Source organism: Phaenicophaeus curvirostris, chromosome 2 (assembly GCF_032191515.1).
Source record: "Phaenicophaeus curvirostris isolate KB17595 chromosome 2, BPBGC_Pcur_1.0, whole genome shotgun sequence".
NCBI classification, from domain to species: domain Eukaryota; kingdom Metazoa; phylum Chordata; class Aves; order Cuculiformes; family Cuculidae; genus Phaenicophaeus; species Phaenicophaeus curvirostris.
Window position 1 is genome coordinate 54,572,479 of NC_091393.1, and position 22,024 is coordinate 54,594,502.

Consider the following 22,024-nt stretch of genomic DNA (forward strand, 5'->3'; position numbering starts at 1 on the left):
TGATCCATTTTATGCCCCTCAGACACTGCCACCCTCATACAATAATGTCAGAAATTTGATAGGAGCCAAAAGCTTCCATAAAGGTTAAAAGACAAAATGAGATATACAAACTAGACTTCTGTTTCAGGGCAAAAGCACAGAATAACGCATGCCCCACCTAGGACAGCAAGGCCAGAGATCCTCAGTGGAGTCACTGGTGCTGCTGCTACAGTGTGAGGCAGGAAGTCAAGCTGGAAAATTCTCTTCTTTGTTGCCCTGTGTGCTTCCAAATGAGCTGCTGGCAGCAGTAGCTCACCTGTTGATTGCTGCAGCATTTTTCTCAAAACTCTCTAGCCCAGCTAGATGAAAATCATTTAGTCAGTTATAGTCACTATTGATATTCCACTGAAAAAGGTGATAGGGTCTTGCCATGCTTTTCATCATCTAAAAATCTAAATAAATAATTACTCACAGTCATGCACAAACTCCAAACACTCGACTCCTTCGAAAACTCACTTTTATTAAGAGACCCAAATGAACATACAGGTTTTAAAACACTTTGTAAGGCTGATTTCTATAATTCTGTGCCCTGCTTTGTGAAGTTATGTCAGTGTTACTTTCTCTTAATCTAGTTTGGACTTGGCAGAAGTAAATTTTCAATTAGTGTTTTCTTTCTTTTTTTTTTTTTTTTTTCAGAAGCTGTACTGCATCATAGACATCACCTAATTTCATCACGTGCCTATAGGTCAGAGTTCTGGCATGTGTCATTTCATCTCTGAGAGGATATTTCCAGTAAATGCAGTTTTCAGTTTATACTTAAGGATGGATATTGAGATGACTCAAAAACTTCATGGTAAATTGCAAGTGAACTTTAAAAATTTGATTTGGCAGAGATACAGCATGTTCAGTGTGCTACTGTATGATAATCAGTAGCTGTCTGAAGAGGCGATCAGTGGTCCTTCAGCAGGGAAAGGTCAAGGAATATAGCACAAGCTACTTTTGGAAATATGCTGGAACATAACTATTCTCAGACAGAGAGCTCCCTAGTTTTGACTTTTATATGAAACCAGAACTGGAGCAATTGTTTTGTGCACATAGACAATAATTGAATAGTGTTTCTCTTATGAAGAGCAGTAGTAGCTCTGCTTACTTCAGGACAAGGTATCAGGATGTCTGGAGTCTGATCAAACCTCTGCCTATCATTCCTTGTGTGATTATGAGAGCACCCTTTTATTCACTGCCTCTCATTGTGAAAACATATTACATGCAAAATTATTGAGAAGTTTAATTCATTGCTTGTGAATGCTTTGAAATCTTGAAATCTGCAGTAATGCATTTTTTAAATTCAGCTCTTCTCTCCAGTATTTTAAATTTAAATAAAAGGCTAGAAAATATCATTACAATGAGCTAATGTAGTCATTTGAATATCAAACACCCAATGATTGCTGAATCTCGCAGTTCAGTTCAAGGGTTGATCCTGTGCAATATGTTTTGATCTTAATGCAATGAAATGTGCATGAGCCCATTCAAGCGTGAACTTTATAGTTATTGCTCATCTGCTTAAAGCAAGCGTTTGCTCAAACACTTTGTGGATTGAAGTCCAAGTACTTGGAAACGAGTGGATTCTGTAAGCACTGTTATTTGTAAGAGACGTTCTCACTTTTAATCCTTGGAAGGTGTTCTCATATGGCAAATTCTGATGCTAATTTCATGTAACATCTTCAGCTTTGGGGTGTATCCCCACAGAAGCAGAGGAAGGACTAAATCTTCATTCACACTTCCAACTATATTGGCTTGCATAATTAAAGATGATACACTTTCCTTTAAAGGATCTTTTATGCAAGTCAACACATTTGTCTTCAAGGAAAAATATGAGCTCAAGATTATAACATCTAACTTTATTTCACATCCTGAAGCTTCCAGAGTGCTTGCAAAGTATTAATTTCAGACAATGTTTAAACTAGTAGTTGTGTATCTGACAGCTATACTGATTATGCACCAAACAATCTGCGTGTTCAATTTCCCTAATCCAGGGGACATTTGATATCCAGTATAGATTTCAGGAGAAAAAATATACCATGCATTTAAACTTCTGTTTCTACATTGCTTACTAAATACAGTCTAATACAAGTAATAATCTGCTATGGAAAGTTCTACTGTAATGTAATGTACATTTATAATACAGGAGTAAAAATTCAGTCATCTAAAAAGATTCCACTCTCAAGGAACAAGTAATTTTGGCCAGCTGGGTACACACTGTAGGCCAAGTTATCTCTTCAGTCCACCAAACTCAATAAGCCAAGGAGGCAGACTTGAATTCTGCTTTTCATAGGAATTGATTTGAATATGTGGCATCAGCTGTTCTAGAGCTAGGACACAGTGAATGCACTTGTCCATGCAATAAAGTTCACCAGACTCAATAAGGCTCTAAATAAAAAAAAAGGTATTATTAATGAATGAAATAACTAAACTTTCTTTCTCCAGCAGACTGTTTTTTTAAGTCCATAGCCTGTGACCAGCCAAATGCAGTTTTGCAGTCTTATCAGCAAGTCCTCAATGTACTAGAACCCATAGTGTCTGCCCTGAAATGCTCTGTAAACTCTGTAAATGGTTGTTTTCTAGCAATGACATATATCCCTCTATAAGGGAAAACACAGCACACTAAAAATAAAGCAACGAAATCTGGTCAGTAAATACATGCACAATATTTTGCCTTTACAATAAGGAATACTTAGGGTTTACAGTATGTAACGCTTGTAAGTATGCTTACAGTCAAATATGTTTACAGTCATATTTGGAAATGATGTGGTATTGGGTTGGAAGATTGCAGTCAAGAGATCAACACCAGTGCTTCCTGAGGGGTGCTGAGCTTAGCAAAGGGGTGCATGCTACCAGTCTCCAAAAGCCCGGAAAGTAAGATGTTAAGCATTTTGCATGTTCTTAGAAGATGCTGAATCTTTGTTCCTTCCAGAAGACAGGTAAGAACTTGTTCTCTCTACAGAAGCACAGGACCAACGCCTTCAGAATCAGGAGTCCTGTGGCTGGTAGTTGCCTGGTCCTTTTAGGATGAAAAAAGCTTAACTGCAAGTGAGGAGTAGGACTGCTCCTTTACTTGTGGAAATTCTTTACCATTTATTTGAATATGAAATATTGAACAGGAAACTGATACAATAAGTCTTTAAGCAGTCCCTATTTGCCTGTGCTGTTTCAAAATCGTGGACTTCTCACATCAGTGTAATTAGTGTCTACTAAGCCAGGGGTTAGCTTGAAATGATACTCATATAACGGTCATGAATGTATGTTAACCTCAACTAAATTTTCTGTATTTATCTTCATATTTCAACTACTTCTACAATTCAGCTGTAGATGTCTAACGACACAATTTCAGCTAATAACTTGCCAGGAAGAATTAAACATTGGTACAATTTAAGAAATACAATTTGAAATGAGGAAATGAGTAATCTCATAGCAAAACAGGAAACTTAATTAAAAAAAATAGTTGTCTTCCATGCTGCTTATCTTGATAACCAGAACTAGAAAAATGAAACATGAGGAGTTCTGTTCTCATACAGCCTTACTCGGTATTAAAATGAGACTACCTGTTCTGCTGGCTGCAGGCAGAAAATTCTTTATAATCGTTACGTGTGTTCAATATGTTTGAAACTGCATGAAGATTGGTATACTTCAGCTTTTTTTTCCCATACTGAGGAGGGAATTTTATACAAGTAGCCCTAAAATGAAGTCTTTTAAGATCCCCTCTACAATCAGAAGAACAGGATGCCTATGACCACAGCCAGCACTGTGACATTAAGTCCCTTGCAAATTTTGCGTCTTAGGTTCCTCAGACAAAAGCTGTCTGAGGTGGGTGATGGGAACCATTCTCTGAAAATGTAACATCCTTGGGAAAATATGTAACCCTGGAATGTATTTGATTTTTGGTTGTTTTTTTTAAATGTTTGTATCAGTTATCCCTAACATGATCTCTTTCTTCTATAAATGATGTGGAATTTACGTGGTGGCATTTTCTTTCCTCTAAAGTAATGATACAATAGTTACTATTAAAGATGCAACACTATAATTATGCAAGCATATGGCAGAACAGCAAATTAGAGCCAGCAGTACAAAGACAACTGATCACTTAGACAGTGGGATATTGCACTGTAAGAAACTGCTGCATCCCACCCCTTGGCAATCTATGTCCACTCTGCAATGGCAGCCAAAGGCTTTTCAGAGATCTTCATCATGCACAGAAAATTGTTGAGATGATTAATGTTCCTCCTAAAATGCATGTGCGTGTTTGCAGCAAGGACGTAGCTCAGGAGTCTGGGAAAGCTTTTATGATGGTTTCATAGGCAGGAGGAGGGGTTTGTGTGGAGTGGCAGATGCGGAGGGTGTTGTTAGACCAGTGGAATTCAGGTCGACTTAAACTGTTAGTGGTGCTTCCCACAAGGGTTGTGGTGGTATTTGTGGGAGTGAGGGTGATCAGCTGACTGTTCGTCTCCACAGGGAGGGGGGGACACTGAAGGAAAGGGTGGAAAGTGGATGCACGGAAGCTTGACTTCCTGGGGAAAGAGTTGGCTTGTTCCAAAGAGGCTTGCCGCTGGAAGGTGAGGCTGGCCAGACTAAGGTTGCTCCGACGTTCACAGCTGCTATTGCGGTAAAATCCAGTCCTTCCAGTAGTGTGGCCAGGGGAGGAGGGTCTGGACCGACGGCTGAAAGCTGAGGAGGTCCCTTGGGAAATGTGGGCGCTAGCTCTGCGACGGGACAAGCAAGTGAACAACACCCAGATGATCCCTCCTATCACCAGTCCAACCACCATGGATACTGTGAAGGCTATTGTTATCTGCTCTGAAATACAGCAAAAATACACAGCAAAATTATTTCATTAACTCTGAAGGATTTTCTGCCAGAAAATGAATTGTAGACAATTTGAAGCTTTCTTAAAAGATCAACAAATCTTAGTGTCTTTATATGTATACATGAACCTTAAACCACAAACACAGCAGTTCAGATTGCTCTCATTATATGTTGTTTTTTCTTTAATTTGCATAATTCAACAACATACAGGAAGTAGCTTGCATTTAACGCTAGTTTCTGTATCAATGCCTGGGAAAAGTGCTTAGTCTCTGCCAGAATCACACACCTTCCTAAGATTTGTTATAAAACTGCCAAGCAGACTGATGGGGGAAAGGGATAACTTCAGGCTTGTCCATGACAAGCTGCAGGATGACACACTTTGGTTAAAGGGACAGGGCGCTAGTTAGCGCCATCAGTCTTGTTACTCTGAGATGTATCTGCTACGCTGCAGTACATTTGAAGTTTTACAGAGGTCCTAGGGTAATAGGAGCCAACAGGGCTCCTATTATTAAATTAACCAGTTATATACTCAAAGTAATAAAGGGGTGTCCCTCTAAGAAGGGGACACGGCCAACATCCCAGCTGAAGTGCCTCTACACCAAAGCATGTAGCAAAAGCAACAGTCAGGAGAAGATGGAAGCCACTGTGCTGCTAGAAAGCTATGACCTAGTTGCTATTACTGAAACTGGGTGGGATGAATCCTATGACTGGAGTGCGGCTATCAGTGGCTACAGGTGGTTCAGAAGGGACAAGTAAGGAAGGAGGGGCAGAGGCATTGCTCTCTACATCAAGAGTGGATAGAATGTGAAGAGCTGTCTCTGAAGAATAGCCATGTGCAGGTTGAAAGCTTATGTGTAAGAATCAGAGACTGAGGGAACAAAGGGAACCTTCTGGTTGTTGCCTACTGCAGGCTGCCCAATCGAGGGGATCCTATTGGTGAAACCTTCTTCCTCCAGCTCCAGGACACATCATGCTTGCAGGCTCTAGTCCTCCTGGGGGACTTCAATCACCCTGACATTTGCTGGAAAAGTAGCACGGTGAGCTGTAAGTGATCCAGGAGACTCCTGGAGTGCATTGAGGATAACTTCTTAAGCCAGGTAATAGACAGCCCTACCAGAGGCAATGTGACACTGGACCTGAGGGTTGCCAATGTAAGTGAGCTAATTAATGATGTCAAGATTGGAGGCAGCCTGAGCTGCAGTGGTCATACACTGATAGAGTTCACATTCCTGAGGGATATGGATCAGGCAAAGAGTAAAACCAGGACCCTGAATTTTAGGAAAGCATGCTTAGTTAGCCAACAGACCCCCTGGGAAACTGCCTTTAGGGACAAGGGAGTGGAACAGAGCTGGCAGATCTTTAAGGATGCTTTCCACAGAGTGCAAGAGCTCTCTATCACTAGGTGTAAGAAATTAGGAAAGGAAGGTAAGAAATTAGCATGACCGAGTCAAGATCTGCTGGTCAAACTAAAGGGCGAGAAGGAAATGCACAGGCAGTAGGGATGAGTATCCTGGGAAGAACCTAGGGGTACTTCCTGGTTGTGTAGGGATGGAGCCAGGAAGGCCAAGGTGCAGCTGGAGCTGAACTTCATGAGGAATGCAAAGAATAATAAGAAAGGCTCTTACAGGCATGTCAGCTAGAAAAGGTAGGCCAAAGAAAGCATACCTGCCCTTATGATCATGGCTGGCAAACCAGCGATGACAGATGAAGGCTGAGGTACCCAACAGCAATTTTGCCTCAGTCTTCTCTGGCAACCTCTTTTCCCACACCCTTCAAGTGAGTGGACCACAAGATCAAGTCCCTCCCCTGTAAGAGAAGATGAGGTTCAGGACTACATGACTAACCTAAATATACATAAGTCTATGGGACCTGATGATATGCATCCCAGAGTCCTGAAGGAATTGGATGATGTAGATGCCAAAATACTCTCCATGATATAGGAAAAGTCATGGCAGTCAGGTGAAGTCCCGGGTGACTGGAAAAAGGGAAACATTACACCCATTTTTAAAAATGGTAGAAAGAAGGGCTCTGGGAACTACAAGCTTGTCAGCCTCACCTCTCTGCTGGCACACTATGATAAGGCACATAGAGAACAAGGTGATGATTTGAGACAATCAGCAAGGCTTCACCAAGGGAAAGTCCTGCCCAATCAACCTAATGACCTTCTATGATGGAGTGACTGCATCAGTGGACAAAGGAAGAGCTATGGATGTTGTCTGTCCGGACTTCTATAAGGCCCTTGACACAGTTCCCCACAACATTCTTCACTCTAAACTGGAGAAATATGGATTTGATTGGTGGGCTATTTGGTGGATCAGGAATTGGTTGGATGATTGCATCCAGAGGGTAATGGTCAACAGCTCTATGTTCCAATGGAGAGTGGTGACAAATGGTGTCTCTTAGGGGTCAATATTGAGGCCAGTATTGTTTAATATCTCCATTGATGACACAGACAGCAAAATCGTGTGCACTCTCAGCAGGTTTGCAGATGACTCCAAGCTGAGTGGTGTGGTTGGCACACTGGAGGGATGAGGTGCCTTCCAAAGAGACCTGTACAGGCTTGGGAAGTGTGCCCGTGTGAACCTCATGAGGTTCAACAAGGTGAAGTGCAAGGTCCTGTACCTGGCTTGGGGAAACTCCTAGAATCAATACAGGCTGGAGGATGTAGGAATTGAGAGAAGCCCTGTTGAGAAGGACTTGGGAATACTGGAGGATAAAAAGTTGGACATGAGCTGTCAATGTGCACTTGCAGCCCAGAAGGCCAGTCGTATCTTGGGCTGCTTCAAAAGAAGTATGGCCAGCAGGTCAAGGGAGGTGATACTGTCTCTCTGCTTCACTCTGATGAGATGTCTCCTGGAGTTCTGCATCCTGTTTTGGAGCCCTAAGTACAAGAAAGAAATGAACCTGTTGTGGCGGGTGTAGAGGAGGGCAAAAAAAATGATCAGACAGATGGAGCATTTGTCCTATGAGGATGTGCTAAGAGAGTTTGGGTTCTTCAGCCTGGAGAAGAAAAGGCTCCAAGAAGATCTTATTGCAGCCTTTCCGTATTTAAAGGGATCCTATAAGGATGACGGGGACAAATTTTTTATCAGGGCTTGTTGCAGTAGGACAAGAAGCAATGGTTTTAAGGTAAAAGAGGGTAGATTTAGGCTAGATATAAGGAAGAAATTTTTTACAATGAAGGTGGTAAAACACTGGAGCAGGTTTCCTGGAGAAGTTGTAGATGCCCCATTCCTGGAAACACTCAAGGTTAGGTCGGACAATGCTCTGAGCTGAAGATGTCCATGCTCATTGCAGGGCTGTTGGACTAGCTGACCTTTGTGAGGCCCTTCCAACCCAAACTATTATATGATTCTTTGATTCTAAGTCAGGCCTTAGCACCTAGCAAGGTTTAAACTTAAGACAAGTAACTGCAGGAGGGAGAAAGCAAACATTTGCTTTCCTTCTAGCAAGGAATATGTAAATGGCTATCGGTATAATTGCATTTCCAGCATTGGTTACTATTACCTTCCTTTTCTACCTTCTTACTTTACTGCCTTCAGTGAAAAATTGTTAGCTATGTGATTCACACTTGCAGTTTGGGAAAATTAGCTCCTTGAACACCAGAAAGTTTAGCATAAGATGTTTGCAGGTTTCTGGATGGGGACTCCAAGGAGCAGTAAATTTGAACTCAGCCACTCCTGCTGCCCATCAAACCCTGTCAGAAAGGCAGTATGGTCACCCTATATGGCTTTGAAGGTGTGCTTCTAAACAAGACCACAGTATTATGAATTACTGACATCACCATGAATCTCCTACTCAGGTTTATTCACCTTACATTTTTCTGTTTAGACTTGAATTACTATGAAGTCCAGAAAATTTAATCTTTAATTAAACCACTGATATTTGGGATGGCTATACAATCATACCATGGCTTGCTTGTAACCTGAACTTTCAGGTAGGCTTCTAACCATTATCCTTTTTTAGGTGTGAAAATAAAGCAAAGACTGGAAAGTATAAAGCACACAATATTGTTGCAGATAGTTTCTCCTTTTTGGGGAAAGCTTTGTTGTGCTTTTGTTCAGAGGCAGACTAGACTTGACCATAAAATACGTTTTTTCTTTAAGCCTTCATTTTCACAACTAAGAAACTCTTGACTGGGCATACCAAAGTCAAAGGGTGGTTTTCTGGTCTCCTTTTTGTGAGAACCCAGAGACAGTATCCTGTGCTGTGAGTCCTGGCTGCGTATCAGATCTCCATCACCATAAGCAGCCTTCTGAAAAACTCATGATAATTCTATTCTTTATAAAACATTTCTAGGCCTTATTGTGCCCCTTTTGGTCAGGAATATCCTCTTATGCTATTTTAATGGATTTAATACATTCTGTGACTGTAAGTTCCTACTCATATTCCCAAAGATGAGGAGGGAGAGCAAGGACTTGGCCACCTCCTGTTGAATAGATTCCAAGGGGTGTCCTAAAGATGTTTCTTCCCAAGCAGTAGAGCTGCAGTCTGAGTACCCATAGTGCTGCCCTTGCATGGCTATGGGAAAGTGGACCAAAAGTTAATTCTTTCTCTTGCACCTTGTCTGGAAAGCTAGTTACATTGTTATATTTTGAGACTGCCAAGGGATCCCCCAGGCACTGGATTCTGTGCAGCCACCTGATATCCCTTCTCCTGTTTGGGCTCACATCTCCAGCAGGGAGGAGAAGGGGATCTCTGCAGGCCTGGAGTGTAATTAGAAGCACAGCAAGTCACAAAAGTATAAATGGCTCTGGGGCTGCCATGCACCATGGTGAGGATTTTCCCTACATCCCTCTAGCCATAATTTATACCACCTGCACAATCAAATAAGCATTTCACTCTGTTAAAAGTAGATGAGGGAATTGACAAAAGTATTGAGTGAAGCTCTTCAGTCCTTCCCACATGCTGTTCTCCTGTGCTGAAGGTACAACACAAACAATTATCTCTTTGGATAATGTCTTAATTTTCTTTAACTTTTTTAACTCTTTTAATTTTTTACCTCTATATATGAATGTAAAAATAGAGGGTCAAATCATACCATTGGGAAACTCAGCTGGATTTATACTAAATATTGCAGTTGCCATCTAGTACCCCGAATGTTCTCATTTCAGTTTGGAACTACGTTTAATCTTTCTGGTTCTTACTACAGAAATATCACTAGATTCTTTGGTTATAGACACTTTATTCTTTCTGTTCCCAGACTTTCTCTGACTTCAGTGGGAACTGTGGGTCACACTAATAGGCTAAACTTGCTTTTTGTTGACTCCCTACAGAGGATGAATTTCACTGAAATATAATTCAGTTCTAAAAAATTACATTGAAGAATTGTAAATCTATGCCTATTGATTTACTCTTTAGAATGTCCAGTGATCACAGCCCTGAGGTACATTAGAGAAAATACTACTAAACAGTGAAAAAGATCAAAGGCATAGTGGGACTCACTGCACATGGGATTTTGAGAGGAATAGCTGACTTTCAGAGATTTATTTTTCCTCTTCCTTAATCTAGGCAGTGCCAGAGCAGAGCTAGTCTTTTGGGAGAGTCACAGCAATACTGACATGAAGTGTCTCCTGAGAAGTCATTATAATACCTTAAGGTTTCCCGAGAGCTGTGCATGTTATTCATCCTCTGCTTTTAAGAACAAAAAGAAAAGCATATATATATATATGGGAATAAATATATATATATTTGGGAATAAAGTAGAGATGCTGACAACAACAACAACTCCCCAAATGCCAGTCCCCTAAGTGTGTTTTGACTTGTATGTTTCTCAGGCTGCTCACCCTGCCTGCTTTATTTGATTATGCCACGACTGAAAAGATTTGGTACCCCATCTCAGTCATTTTTCTCCACTCTCACCTCTAAAACCAGCTGAGGTGAAGAACAAAGTTTTTATTTTCAGCAATGCAGGATGGGCTTCATGGTACAAAGCCAGAAATAAAAGTATATAAGGAATCAAAATGACTGAATATCTTAGCTACTTTACCTGTTTTACCTGTGGTACTTCTGACATGTCCATGCCAAAAACACTGGAAGTTCAGAACCCACAATAATACTCATGGCTTCTGGATGTTACCCCCAGATCTGAATACTAAGCCAGCATGTGTCTGTCAGCCCAACATCTGTCTAGATGAGGCAATCCTTCTGATGTCTCTCCCTTCCCTCCTCTCTGATCTCTGCATGCAGTATGTCGCAAAGGTAGTGGTAAAGGTTTGTACAAGGGATAATGACCTCCATTTTGCAAAGGTTTTTCTTGGTTGTTGTACCTTTCCTTAAGGCCTTTATAATTTTCTATTAACTGTATACATTAAGTGTTAGTATGTACCCTATCAAGTTGATTGATAGCCTCTAGCAAGTCCTTAACACTCTATAGAATCCACACAGGAGAAATCTGGACATGTTGTTAGTAAAGAAGATAGACCGGCTGATAAGGTGTTTTTCCTAGTTATGGCTCTGAAAAAAGTTCTTCCCATCCAGCCTGGACATCAATAGCAAGGCCAACTAAGGGAGGGATCACACCAATCTGTAAATCTTCTGAGAAGTGAACTATGTTCTCTTCTTCATCACCTTGGAATATACTTCACAAAAAAATATCAACACAGTCCCTACCTATGTTTGTCAGTCCATGGCTCAGCTAAACTCTTCATCAAATAGATTTGCCTTTTGTGATGGAGGTTCCTACCTCTGTCATGGACATTAGCAGAATCCTGGCAGACATACACAAGTCAATGTCTTATTTTTTCAAGCTTTTCATTTTCCTTTCATGTGCATGGGTCACATCAGATAACAAGACATTCTTTTGATTTAAAAGCACATTTGCATTGAGGATTCATTCAAATTTCTCTTCTGTTCCATCACAATGTAGGAGGTTTTTATTCTTTTAGTCAGGCAGTGTATACAACTTGAATTAGAACTGCATCTTTGCCAATAATAGCTAGTAAAGCTAATAAAGTGTCAGTTACCTTTCCAACCATGTGTTCTGCTCATGCTATTGCTAAGCACAAGGAGGCAGAAAACACCTATAGGGTGAGATGATGCCTACACATTGGAATTGGTTTCTAGTGAGTGACTTTCAAATATAACAATCTTCTTCATGTTTTATGGCTGTTATTTTTTGTTACTGCTTTATTAAAAGAGGAATAGTTCAGAAGATTTATCCTAAAGTTGTTAGAAGCGGTAAGGTAGCTTGTCAGTCAAGAGTGGCATTGGTCAGCATTCAGACTCAACTTGCTATAGAGATGTTTTACTCATATTACTTTAAGGCAAGATTCTGTCCATTTACTTCAGCAAGTGAAGAGTAGTTTCCCCATTTTTATTTTCTTCCACCTGCTCAAAACTAGCATGAAGCATTGTGCACGTGATATGCAAATTTTATGCCATATGGGCTCCATCAAGCTTGTATGCAGAACATAGAAGCTCATTGATTTCAACTGTATTAGCAATGAGCAATATCAGAACATACCACCTTGCAGCGTACTGGAAACTCCCCCATTTTTATAATTTCCATCCAATTGTTAAATTTATTTCCACCTGAATTCTTTCCTCCTTACATTTTTGTGAGCTGTGTTTCCTTTATGCCATGTCATATGTCAGTGACTCAAAACTTGTCCGAGTAAGCATTCCCCCCGCTACATGCACATATACTTGTGCACACACACATTGCCTTCTCCCAAAGCTGAAAAGTCTTGACAACTGGTAGAGGGCTTCATCTTACACAATGGGAAATCCAGCTCAGCCTCTGTCCCACCCTGTATTTTTTCCTGAAATGAGCGCTCAGTGACAAAACCTGGTATAAAGTCTATATTCAGTGTCTCAGGTTTCAAATAAGGTTCAGGTAAGTCCTGAGCAGGTATTCATAACAGCCTCATTTGTGCAAAACAATACTGGAGCAGCCAGGGTCCATCAAAGTTTGAAAAAAACTCATAGCATCTTCCTGTAGCTGTAGCAAATGTACGTCTCTAAGCTGGACAGACTGTAACTACTCCTCACAGATCCTAGGCAGCAAGTTTGGAAAGGAAGAATACAATGGGCTCAGAGAGCCACCACTTTTTGCTACCACAGAAGGTCTGAAGTGATTTGAACTACTTGAAATTTTATGTCAGTTCTACCAACTCCAAGAAAAGTTAGTTTAAAGCTGGGGCTGGTACCAGTAGCCAAATCCTGTGCTGCTGTGGTCATGCTGAGTTAAAGAAAGCAATTTCTCTGTATCTGACAGGTGTTGACATTACTATCTTCCCTATTTTTTTCACTAATAATATTAGCAAAACAGCTTCTCATTAATCATTTGTAGGCACTCCATGATCCAGTTGGCTGGGCAAATTAGATGCTGTGTAATATCAGCCAGCTGTGATCTTAGTCATGGCAAAAGTTTAAGAAAGGTCACACAAGAATCTGTGGAAAGGGTAAGAATGACAGGCCATAGTACCAGGTGGTTCAGGTAGCTGTGATGTCCAGAAAACAAACAGGCGAGGTTTGTGGCAGCTGGAAAACATAATCTGTGGGGGGGAAAATGGTGAAAGAAAGGCAGACCGTGCAGGATGTGAGAACTAATAAACAAAATAAGTAAAATGGTTAGGCTGGCAGAAATATCAGTGCTCTGCCTTAAGACACAGCTTGGTGGAAGGATGTTTTATTCAGCCTGTGCAAGTGCAAGATTATTTTTTGCAGCAACAGAGAGTAATTCTCCAACTTCATCTAAAAATTTAAGAGTTATTTTTATGTCTGCTCTAGATTAAAAAAAAAGTACTAGGTTTAAAGTAAAGCAAAGTAAGTTAGAAAATGTGTTTCTATCTGTGAGAACAGGTACCAACTAGAATAAACAGTGTGGGTAGGTGGTGCACCTATCCCCCTTAAAGACTCTAAAAGCCAATATCAGTCAACAATTGTAATACAGTTAATTCTATCTTGAAAAAAGAAGGTAGAACAGACGACAGCTCAAGGTCCGTACTGACGTTATTTTGTGTAGCTGTCTTTCTTCAATCAGGTAAGCACATAGGCTTCAGAAGCATCCGAAAAAAAATACTAAATAAATGACAAAGGGAAAAAATGCAGCCTGTGCCCTTGGATTAATTTTCTGTTTGAAATGCAGAGGGGACTGCTGTTTATGAGAGGGTTAACGTCATAAATGCACAACCTACCTAGGAGCAAGATTGCCCTCTGCTGGAAATTTATGCTGAAAAACTAAACAATACGTACAACACTAATTCTTATAAAGAGGGTCAGAAAAACCTCTGACGATGTTTCTAACAAGAAAGACTCCAAGAAAAGACTACAGAGACATTATTAACACCTTAAAACTCAGAAAAACTCTGAATTACATTGCCATAAACACTTAAGACTAACATTTTGCAGAGCATTTTAAAGTAAGGTAGATTGAGGCACAGCAAAAATGTTCAGAAGTTTAGTAAAGTAAAGCTTGTTCAGTTTTGTGGCTTTGTGCAAAAATCTATGCTTATGGAGAAGCATGAGGCTAAGTTTTTTCTTAAATTCTTATTTCTCACCATCCATAGTGATGTGTAGAATGATCTCCATGCACAAGAGTACATTTTCTTTGTTTCCTAATACCATAATTCGTTGTGATAATAAGCCAGAAGAGTGGAATATGCTCTCTCAATATCCCACAAACCCACTCAGAGTTAATGACATTCCCCTAATATTACTGGCAGTTGATTTTTACTGGAATGACAACTAAAGAGTAATTGTAATAATCAGAAAGAAACATCTAAGATAGATATGTCAGCATGTTTAATTTAATGCCTTTGGCATAACTATATAAAACAAAGAAAAGATTCCTTTATGCAAAAAGAGATAGAAACTGTTACTGCATGGTTTCATTATGATTCCTAATGCATTACAAACACAGTAATGGAATTCTGATCTTTTCGGCATGTGCAGCAAACAGTGCTCTGGGTAGGTATTCTTACCAGCCTTGTGAACCCAGAGACCTAAGTTATAAGGCCTCTGCATGAACTTAAATGAAACAATAAATCACAGTTTGCCACAGTGCAATATGGCATTCTAGTTATTACTTAAGTGATAGGATTATTTGACAGAGCCTGAGAACATAATAATTTCCTATATGAACAGAGCGTGAGTGACTGGATTGAAATCCTAAAACTAAGTAGAATTTCCTAAAAAAATTAAAATTAAGGAGGAAATCATAAAATGGGAAGCTGGGCATTTTCCTTCAACAGGATCTACAAGAATAACTGAGGCAGAAACATTGCACCCATGATCTGCTGAGACTAATCCATCTGAGTATGAATCCTGCTAGGTTCTAGCAGTTGAGCACGCAGCTACAGGGGGTTTGGTTTGGGGAGAATGCATATCACTAAGCGCCTTTTATTATGTGACATATTCACTGGCGTGATACTTGGAAGAAAGAATATACTGCATTTGCTAAAGATGTGATTTCTGTATTTAGCAGTTGAACAAAAAAATTATGTTTCTGGCAGCTCTTGTGACGATGAGCAGCACCACATACTCAGTCAATACAGCAGGTGTAATTGCCGAAGTGTGTATGTGCTGTGTGATTAATATTTAAATAATACTCCGAAGAAACTTTGCGTCTTCCTTCTGCTACATCAGATCTGTGCCCTTCCTGCTAAAGATGGTTAAGTGTTTGATAAATCAATGACTATATTGGGGGAGGGAAGTAGAAAAGAAGCAGTAATTAGGATGCAACAAAACACAGCCTGAGGATGACAGATTCACTTTAAAAGAATAATTTATATACAAGGAAGAAATCGTGCTCTGAATAGACAGCATGCAAGAAGACTGGTCTCTTCTCTCCATGACATAGTTTGTTGCATTTATCCAACAACAGTAATGCTCTTTTCTTTGAGCTTGCCAGAATAATGCAAGAAAACACATAGGTGCCTTATTAACATCTATTTTTATCTTTCTGACAGGCCTGTACATAAGGTCTTGGAATAGATTTATATATTATTTTCCTAAATGTAAGGTCTGACTGTTTATATAATTCCCTTTGTTTTAGAATCATAGAATCATAGAATCACCTGGTTGGAAGAGACCCACCTGCCTGACAGCAAAATAAACATAAACATATTGTATTTGGAATAGTTTGATTATTCTTCTTGAGAAGACAGTATATGATTTACCTGATAATTTTTTATGTAGGGTTTATATTTGTCAAAACAATACTAATCTAGTAGTTGACACAAAATGGTACCTCCAAAAGCTAGCTGGAAAATAAAACACAGCCTGAGGCTAAGACACAGTTCTGTCTCTTGGAGATACTGATGTGGGAAAAGTATGTTTACATTTGACATAGGACCTTGACCCCTGTCTCTGATGGAGCATGGAGGATGTGCTGGCTTCCTACAATAGGTTGGTACCAGCATAAGTAGCATTAAAAGGTGCAATGCAGCTTCTCTTGCCTGGGTGCTTCAGGGTCTCTGCAGCAATACTAGAACACAACTAAGCCCACAGACACAGACACTCCAGCAAACGATATTGCCATGTGAATAAGACATATAAGTGAAAAGCTGCATACATATCATTCCTTCTCAAATATGGCTGAGGAGGAACAGAGCATGAAGCTGAGAGAGGGGAAGATGAGTAATGCCTTCCCGTTTAATAACATCCTAAGTCAGAGCTTTATTTCACATTTGGTATAAGAATATTTCTTGAGGACTTCAGAGGAGGCCTCTGAGCGTTACAAAGGAATGAGATTCACTGCTGTCATGTTGCCGCTGAAGGGCTGATGTTCAAACACAGTTGCTGCCATTGCTAATGCCTCACCACCACATGCCATCTTTTATCTTCCTTCATTAGACCCACATCCTTGTTACCATTTCTCTCAGTAGGAGCATTATTTATATGAAAGCTATGTTCTGTTTGAGTCACTGTCCTGAGCTGCTCTGTAGCTGCCTTGTGACACATCCCAAGTCAACTCACACTGTGGTCAGGGGAGCTGGAAATGGGAAGGTCCTCTTGTGACCTTGACCCAGGAGAGAGGACAGAAAGGGGTATAAGCGTACTCTACTTCTTTCTGAACATTATATTATTCAGTCACACCATCCACACAACTAGAAATTTCTAGTGCAGACAACATTTTGCCCTTATTTTACAGGAATAATGCTCTAATTAGTCCATCTGATCAATATCCTCCGGGCTTGAACAGGGAAAATGTCTCCAAGGCTGTATTTTTCCACCATTTTTTTTCTAGCCATTTCATGCAGTGAATTCTGAGATCTTTCTGACTAAACTAGGAAAGACATCCCCCCTTCATATTTATTATTTTATGCCTTAGGCTACTTTTATATTGGGTGGTCCAAATTCACATGCCACTGATATGTACCAGAACCAATCAATGAAGGCATTTGGATTACATGCTTTACAAAACAAGCTCTTTTTCTACCATCAATAGATATACTTGGCTGCGAAATGGGAATGGAAGACAGTTGCTTTTTTTTATTAGAGATCTTAAGGGTATAGAATGGTAGCTCTGGAGATGTACAATTTTTGCTTTTACTAAAGGCTGCAGCTTCAGTAGGTAAGGGGGAAAATATTAGTCAGAAGATGGAAGTTTAGACAAGCAATAAAGAACTAGCAGGGCTTTAGAAAATCTATACTAACAAACCTGGAAGTATGAGCCATTTATTTAATTGGAAAAGACAGGGAAGAAGCCGGAAGGAGGGTTTGTTCACATACAATTGGCTCTCACATTAACTCCGTCATGACAGGGACAGAAGTCTGCTCAATAATTTGAGTCCTTTAATGTCATACACCATGAGGTAAAGCACTGAGTTGCAAGTCCTGAGTGATAGAACAATAATATCCCTGATGAGCCAGAAGCCAGACTCTGAAGTTCAAGCAAACAGCCTTGGTAAGGTAGTGCATGATAAAGCACTCCGGGAAGTCTGAGCAGGAAAGCTGTCATTGTAAACATAGTCATTGTTTGCCAGACGAGGAAATGCAGACTCAATGTGAAGGCTGCATTTTGCATATATGTGGCTGTCTGACATAGAAGAGCAATTAGCACAGGCTCCTGGCCAAACACAGAAATATTTTTTCAGATATGTTTGACTTCACCAAATCAATATGGATCATCCCTTCTTCTCATAACATTTGCTGGGACAATTCTGCTCCTTTCTTTCTCACCATGTATTGATGAATTTGGCTTGCTTTAAATTTTTATTCTTGTTGGGTATTTTATCTATTGTTTATATATTGTATTAACTACATGCAAAAAGGCAATGAGTTTAAAAAATTAAAAATTGGCAAAGTCAGCTATTACTGGCATACAATTTTTGTTTATTGTCACCAGTAGTACTGCAAATGGAGAACTGCTTACTTAGCAATCAAACATATGGTGTGGTGTTTTGGCTCATAGCAATACACAGATTCAAGCACTAAAGGGCACTATCTTCATTTTCAGTCTCTATTTTCTGAAGAGGACAACGTTCTTCTACTTCGTATAAGCACTGGAAGGAATTATTCCCTAAAACGCTAGAGCAGAACTACATCATGAGGCCGGAAGAAAGCATTTTGCTTCTCTCTCTCCTCTCTGTTCTCCCATTGGGGCTGCTTCGAAGAACAGCAGCCTGTAAAGTCTGAAGTTGTCTGACTTCAGCAGAATGATTTCAAAAGAAAGCAGCTGACTTGCTCACATACTGTTTCCAAAGTTCTACAGGCATCAGGCATCAGTGATATAACATATAGATTCTGCAAAAAGAGGTTAGATCTGCTGTGAAGACACTTTTTTTCCTTGTATTATGAGCTTCTCGTGGTGTGTGATATACTGCTAAGTATTGCACTTTTAAAATCACTGGAGTTTTCCAAAACACAGAGAAGTGACAAAAAAGATACAAACTGCAAGAAAAAAAATCCAGTTTATGCATCATCTTCAGTCACCTTGCTCTATTTTGGCTGATTGTCCCAAATTAAAACACAGGGAAGAATACACTTGCTAGGGTGAAATTTTGAAAAGGGAGAAAAGGGAATGGAAGAGAAGATGAAAAATATCAATTCAGGAAATGCATCCATCAGGTTGATACTGCATCTGAATCCAAGGCTCTAACTTTGTTGTGTTTTCCCATGGCTGTCTGGGTTGGACTTTATTGTGTAACTGTTCCTGTCAGTGCTGCCCTTCTCAAGCAGTATTTCAGTTCATAAAGAGAATGACACAAAATCCTTAAGCACCATTATTCCTACACCAGTAACATGATGCTATGACAGTGTCAGCTGTTAGAATATGCTCATCCCTAACAACCATCTTTTCCAGCAGAGTACATAGTCCGACTTCTTTGAAACAAATAAGCACGTTTTAATAGGAGACAACCAGTGGGTTGAGGGAGAGAAAGAGCAAAATTTGCCATTATATTTAAAACCATGAGTGCATTTGTAGCTTAAAAAGTCAAGTGATAATACTTAAAGTATGAGTGCCAGGCAGCTCACAATCTTAAAATGCTGGAAGCCAGCTGATATATGGCATTGATTCCACACACTCAACAAATAACAATCTGGATTATGATTCAAAAAAAGAAAAAATATCCTTTATGTTTTTAATTGTAATTTCTCATTTAAAATAGGTACTTGAGTAAAACTAACTGAAGGATAGTCTCGGGATTCAAGTTTATGTTGATTAATAACTGCTTACACTTTTTCTCTCTGCTGTTGTCATATTGATCAAATGTACTGTTCTCAAATTGATCAAATTAAATTCCCTAATCTGAAAGTATACTACTATCTGCACTGGAGAAACAGGACTGTCTCAAAGCCTTTTTTTGTATTTAATGGCCTGTACGATTGAAAATGCTTTTAGGACTTACAAGAAATGCACTCTTGGTTAAAATGGAAACATCTTTGCTCCCACTGTTAACTTACAAATCAAAATGAACTCAATAAAGACTATATTAAAACAGCAAAAAATTAGATTAGTAGGTGATGGATGAATTTTTCACTCAGCTGTTGCCAAACCATATTGATATTGAAGGACCCTGCTTGGAGCACCTGGAGAAATAACTTATGTGAAATGACAGAGTAACAGCAGTACCAGTGGGGCCAGCCACATGCAGTATGCTGTGGAATTTAAATGTACAGTTCTTAGGTGATTTTTTGGACTCTTCATGAGGATGGAGAACACCTTGCCCACAGTTTGAGCAGAATAGTTTATGAATGCTTAGAGTTTCACGTAAGTTTGCTGTTTCACATATATATTTCCATCACAATGAAGAAATAATTTACCTCAGAATAAAATCAAATCTGCAGTAACAAGGGGCAGCAACTTCTACACAAAGATTCTTAAAGTTCATGTTGATGAAAGCACTCCCATTTTTGTTCTAGAAGAGCCATTTTAGAATTACATGTAATTCCACTTTACAAAAATGATATTATTCAGAGTCCGGCAGATAACTTCCAGACAACAAGAGACTCTGAGACAGCAATCGCATATTTTTTCCTCAGTTAATCTTTAACTGTTTCTCAGAGACATCCAGTATAATTATCCTACTCCTCAGCTCAAGACACAAAAATGAAGTGAGTCGCTTATGGAGTACCAACAGGAATATATGTGTGTCACTGCAGGAAACATATGGATGGCATTTCACAGATTCCCATTTCTTACGATAAGGAAACAAAGGAACTTCCTTAAATCTTCTTCTATAGTTATTTTTCACTCTTTTCCCAGAGCACTTCTGTGAAACCAAAGTCCTAGTTTGATACTGCGTATTATTTTTTTAGTTCTAGATAGTGCACAAATTCTTTGAGGGGTCATTGCTCGATAGCTCTAACATAATAGACAAAACCAGATCATACGATTAACTCTACAACTAAATGCTAACACAAGTTAAACACAGTAAATAATAGAGCTTTTTAGAGGAAAAGGTTCTCCACAGCTATTGCACAGAATCCTTTAGGATGATGACACTTAAGCAAATTACCTTGAATGAATTTCAGTGTAACATATATTTCCACCTCACACACCCTACTTTTAAGCTAATGAACCATTCCCAGGTTTCGGTGAAAGAAAACAGCCTTAATGAATAATAACCCAAATATACATTAAGGAAAAAGTAAGGAAAATCTGATCATGAGGCAACACAACAAATTACAATTAATTTTTCATTCTGGAGGAGTAAGATTCTATTCCAAAGGTTGCAACACGCTTAGTTTTTGCTAACTCTTTCATCAGGAGGTGAAACAGATCATGTCTGCTGTGTAGGTACATCCATTAAATGGCTGAGAATGTGTACCTCATCTGAAACATACTGAAGTCAATAGACACCTTTTCAACTGACTTCAATAATGAACTTTGTCAAACAATCAATTCTACCCTGGCAGTTCCTGCTGTCTTGATTGCTTTAAGAACACGATAAAACTTTGTCAAAGAAGCATTTGGAAACCTTCCTTTTATACTGCAAGAAATACACAATCTTTACATTACCTTTTTCTTCTAACGTGAGGCTTGAAAATATCTGGATGTATTTTTTAAGACAATCACTAGTGAATCCCAGCATCTATTTTAACAATATTCTAGAAGAAGAAACAAATTCCTTACCCCAAAACTTCGGTGGCCATGTGATTGGAGAGTAAGTACTGTTTCTATCCATAACATCCAAGTAACAAATATAGAATGGTATGTCCACAGTGGAGCAATGGATTTCTGAATGTTTGCGATTTAGCAGTTGAAGCAATGCTTTTGTGCTACCAGGGAACTATGTTGTTTGCCTGAAAGGAAATGAATGTATCACGTTTCCTGCTTGTGGACTCGAATTAGCAAGTGCTCGCCTTATCTTGGAACACCACATGGTTCCTGAGACAGGGAAATAGTTTCCTTCTCGTCATTTCCTCAGACAGAGCAAATTGACTCAGAACAATACCAAATCTCTTCCTTCTCTGAAATTTCTGAACTCCAAAACGTCCAGAGATAGATGAAAATTCTTTTTCCTTTAATGATTTTCTGTGTTGAAGACCTTCCTTAATCATACAAACCCACTTGTATATGGTGGAAATTTTCAATAAGGAAGAAATGTGTGAAGAGGCTTTTACTAAACACAGATTTGTTAGTATATTAATTTAGGCTATGAGGATTGTTAAGTGTGTGCCATTGTTCCTCAGCTAGTTTGAGGAACTAGTTGGGCCTGACAGTGTAACCGTATGCTTTAATATTTTAATGAGAGTACTTAAAATTTCCTTTGACAATTCTTTTCCTTCCCATGCC

At 39.4% G+C, this 22,024-nt stretch overlaps 1 protein-coding gene across 1 annotated transcript; it reads right to left on the bottom strand.

The window, feature by feature from the left end:
- Positions 1-479: 479 nt before the first annotated feature.
- On the bottom strand, positions 480-21,538 carry MYCT1 (MYC target 1). Its single transcript, XM_069852089.1, has 2 exons — positions 21,362-21,538; positions 480-4,827 (listed from the first exon to the last, which is right to left on the bottom strand). Exons 1-2 carry the CDS (start codon positions 21,411-21,413, stop codon positions 4,295-4,297), a joined length of 585 nt encoding a protein of 194 aa, XP_069708190.1. The 5' UTR covers positions 21,414-21,538; the 3' UTR covers positions 480-4,294.
- Positions 21,539-22,024: the final 486 nt, after the last annotated feature.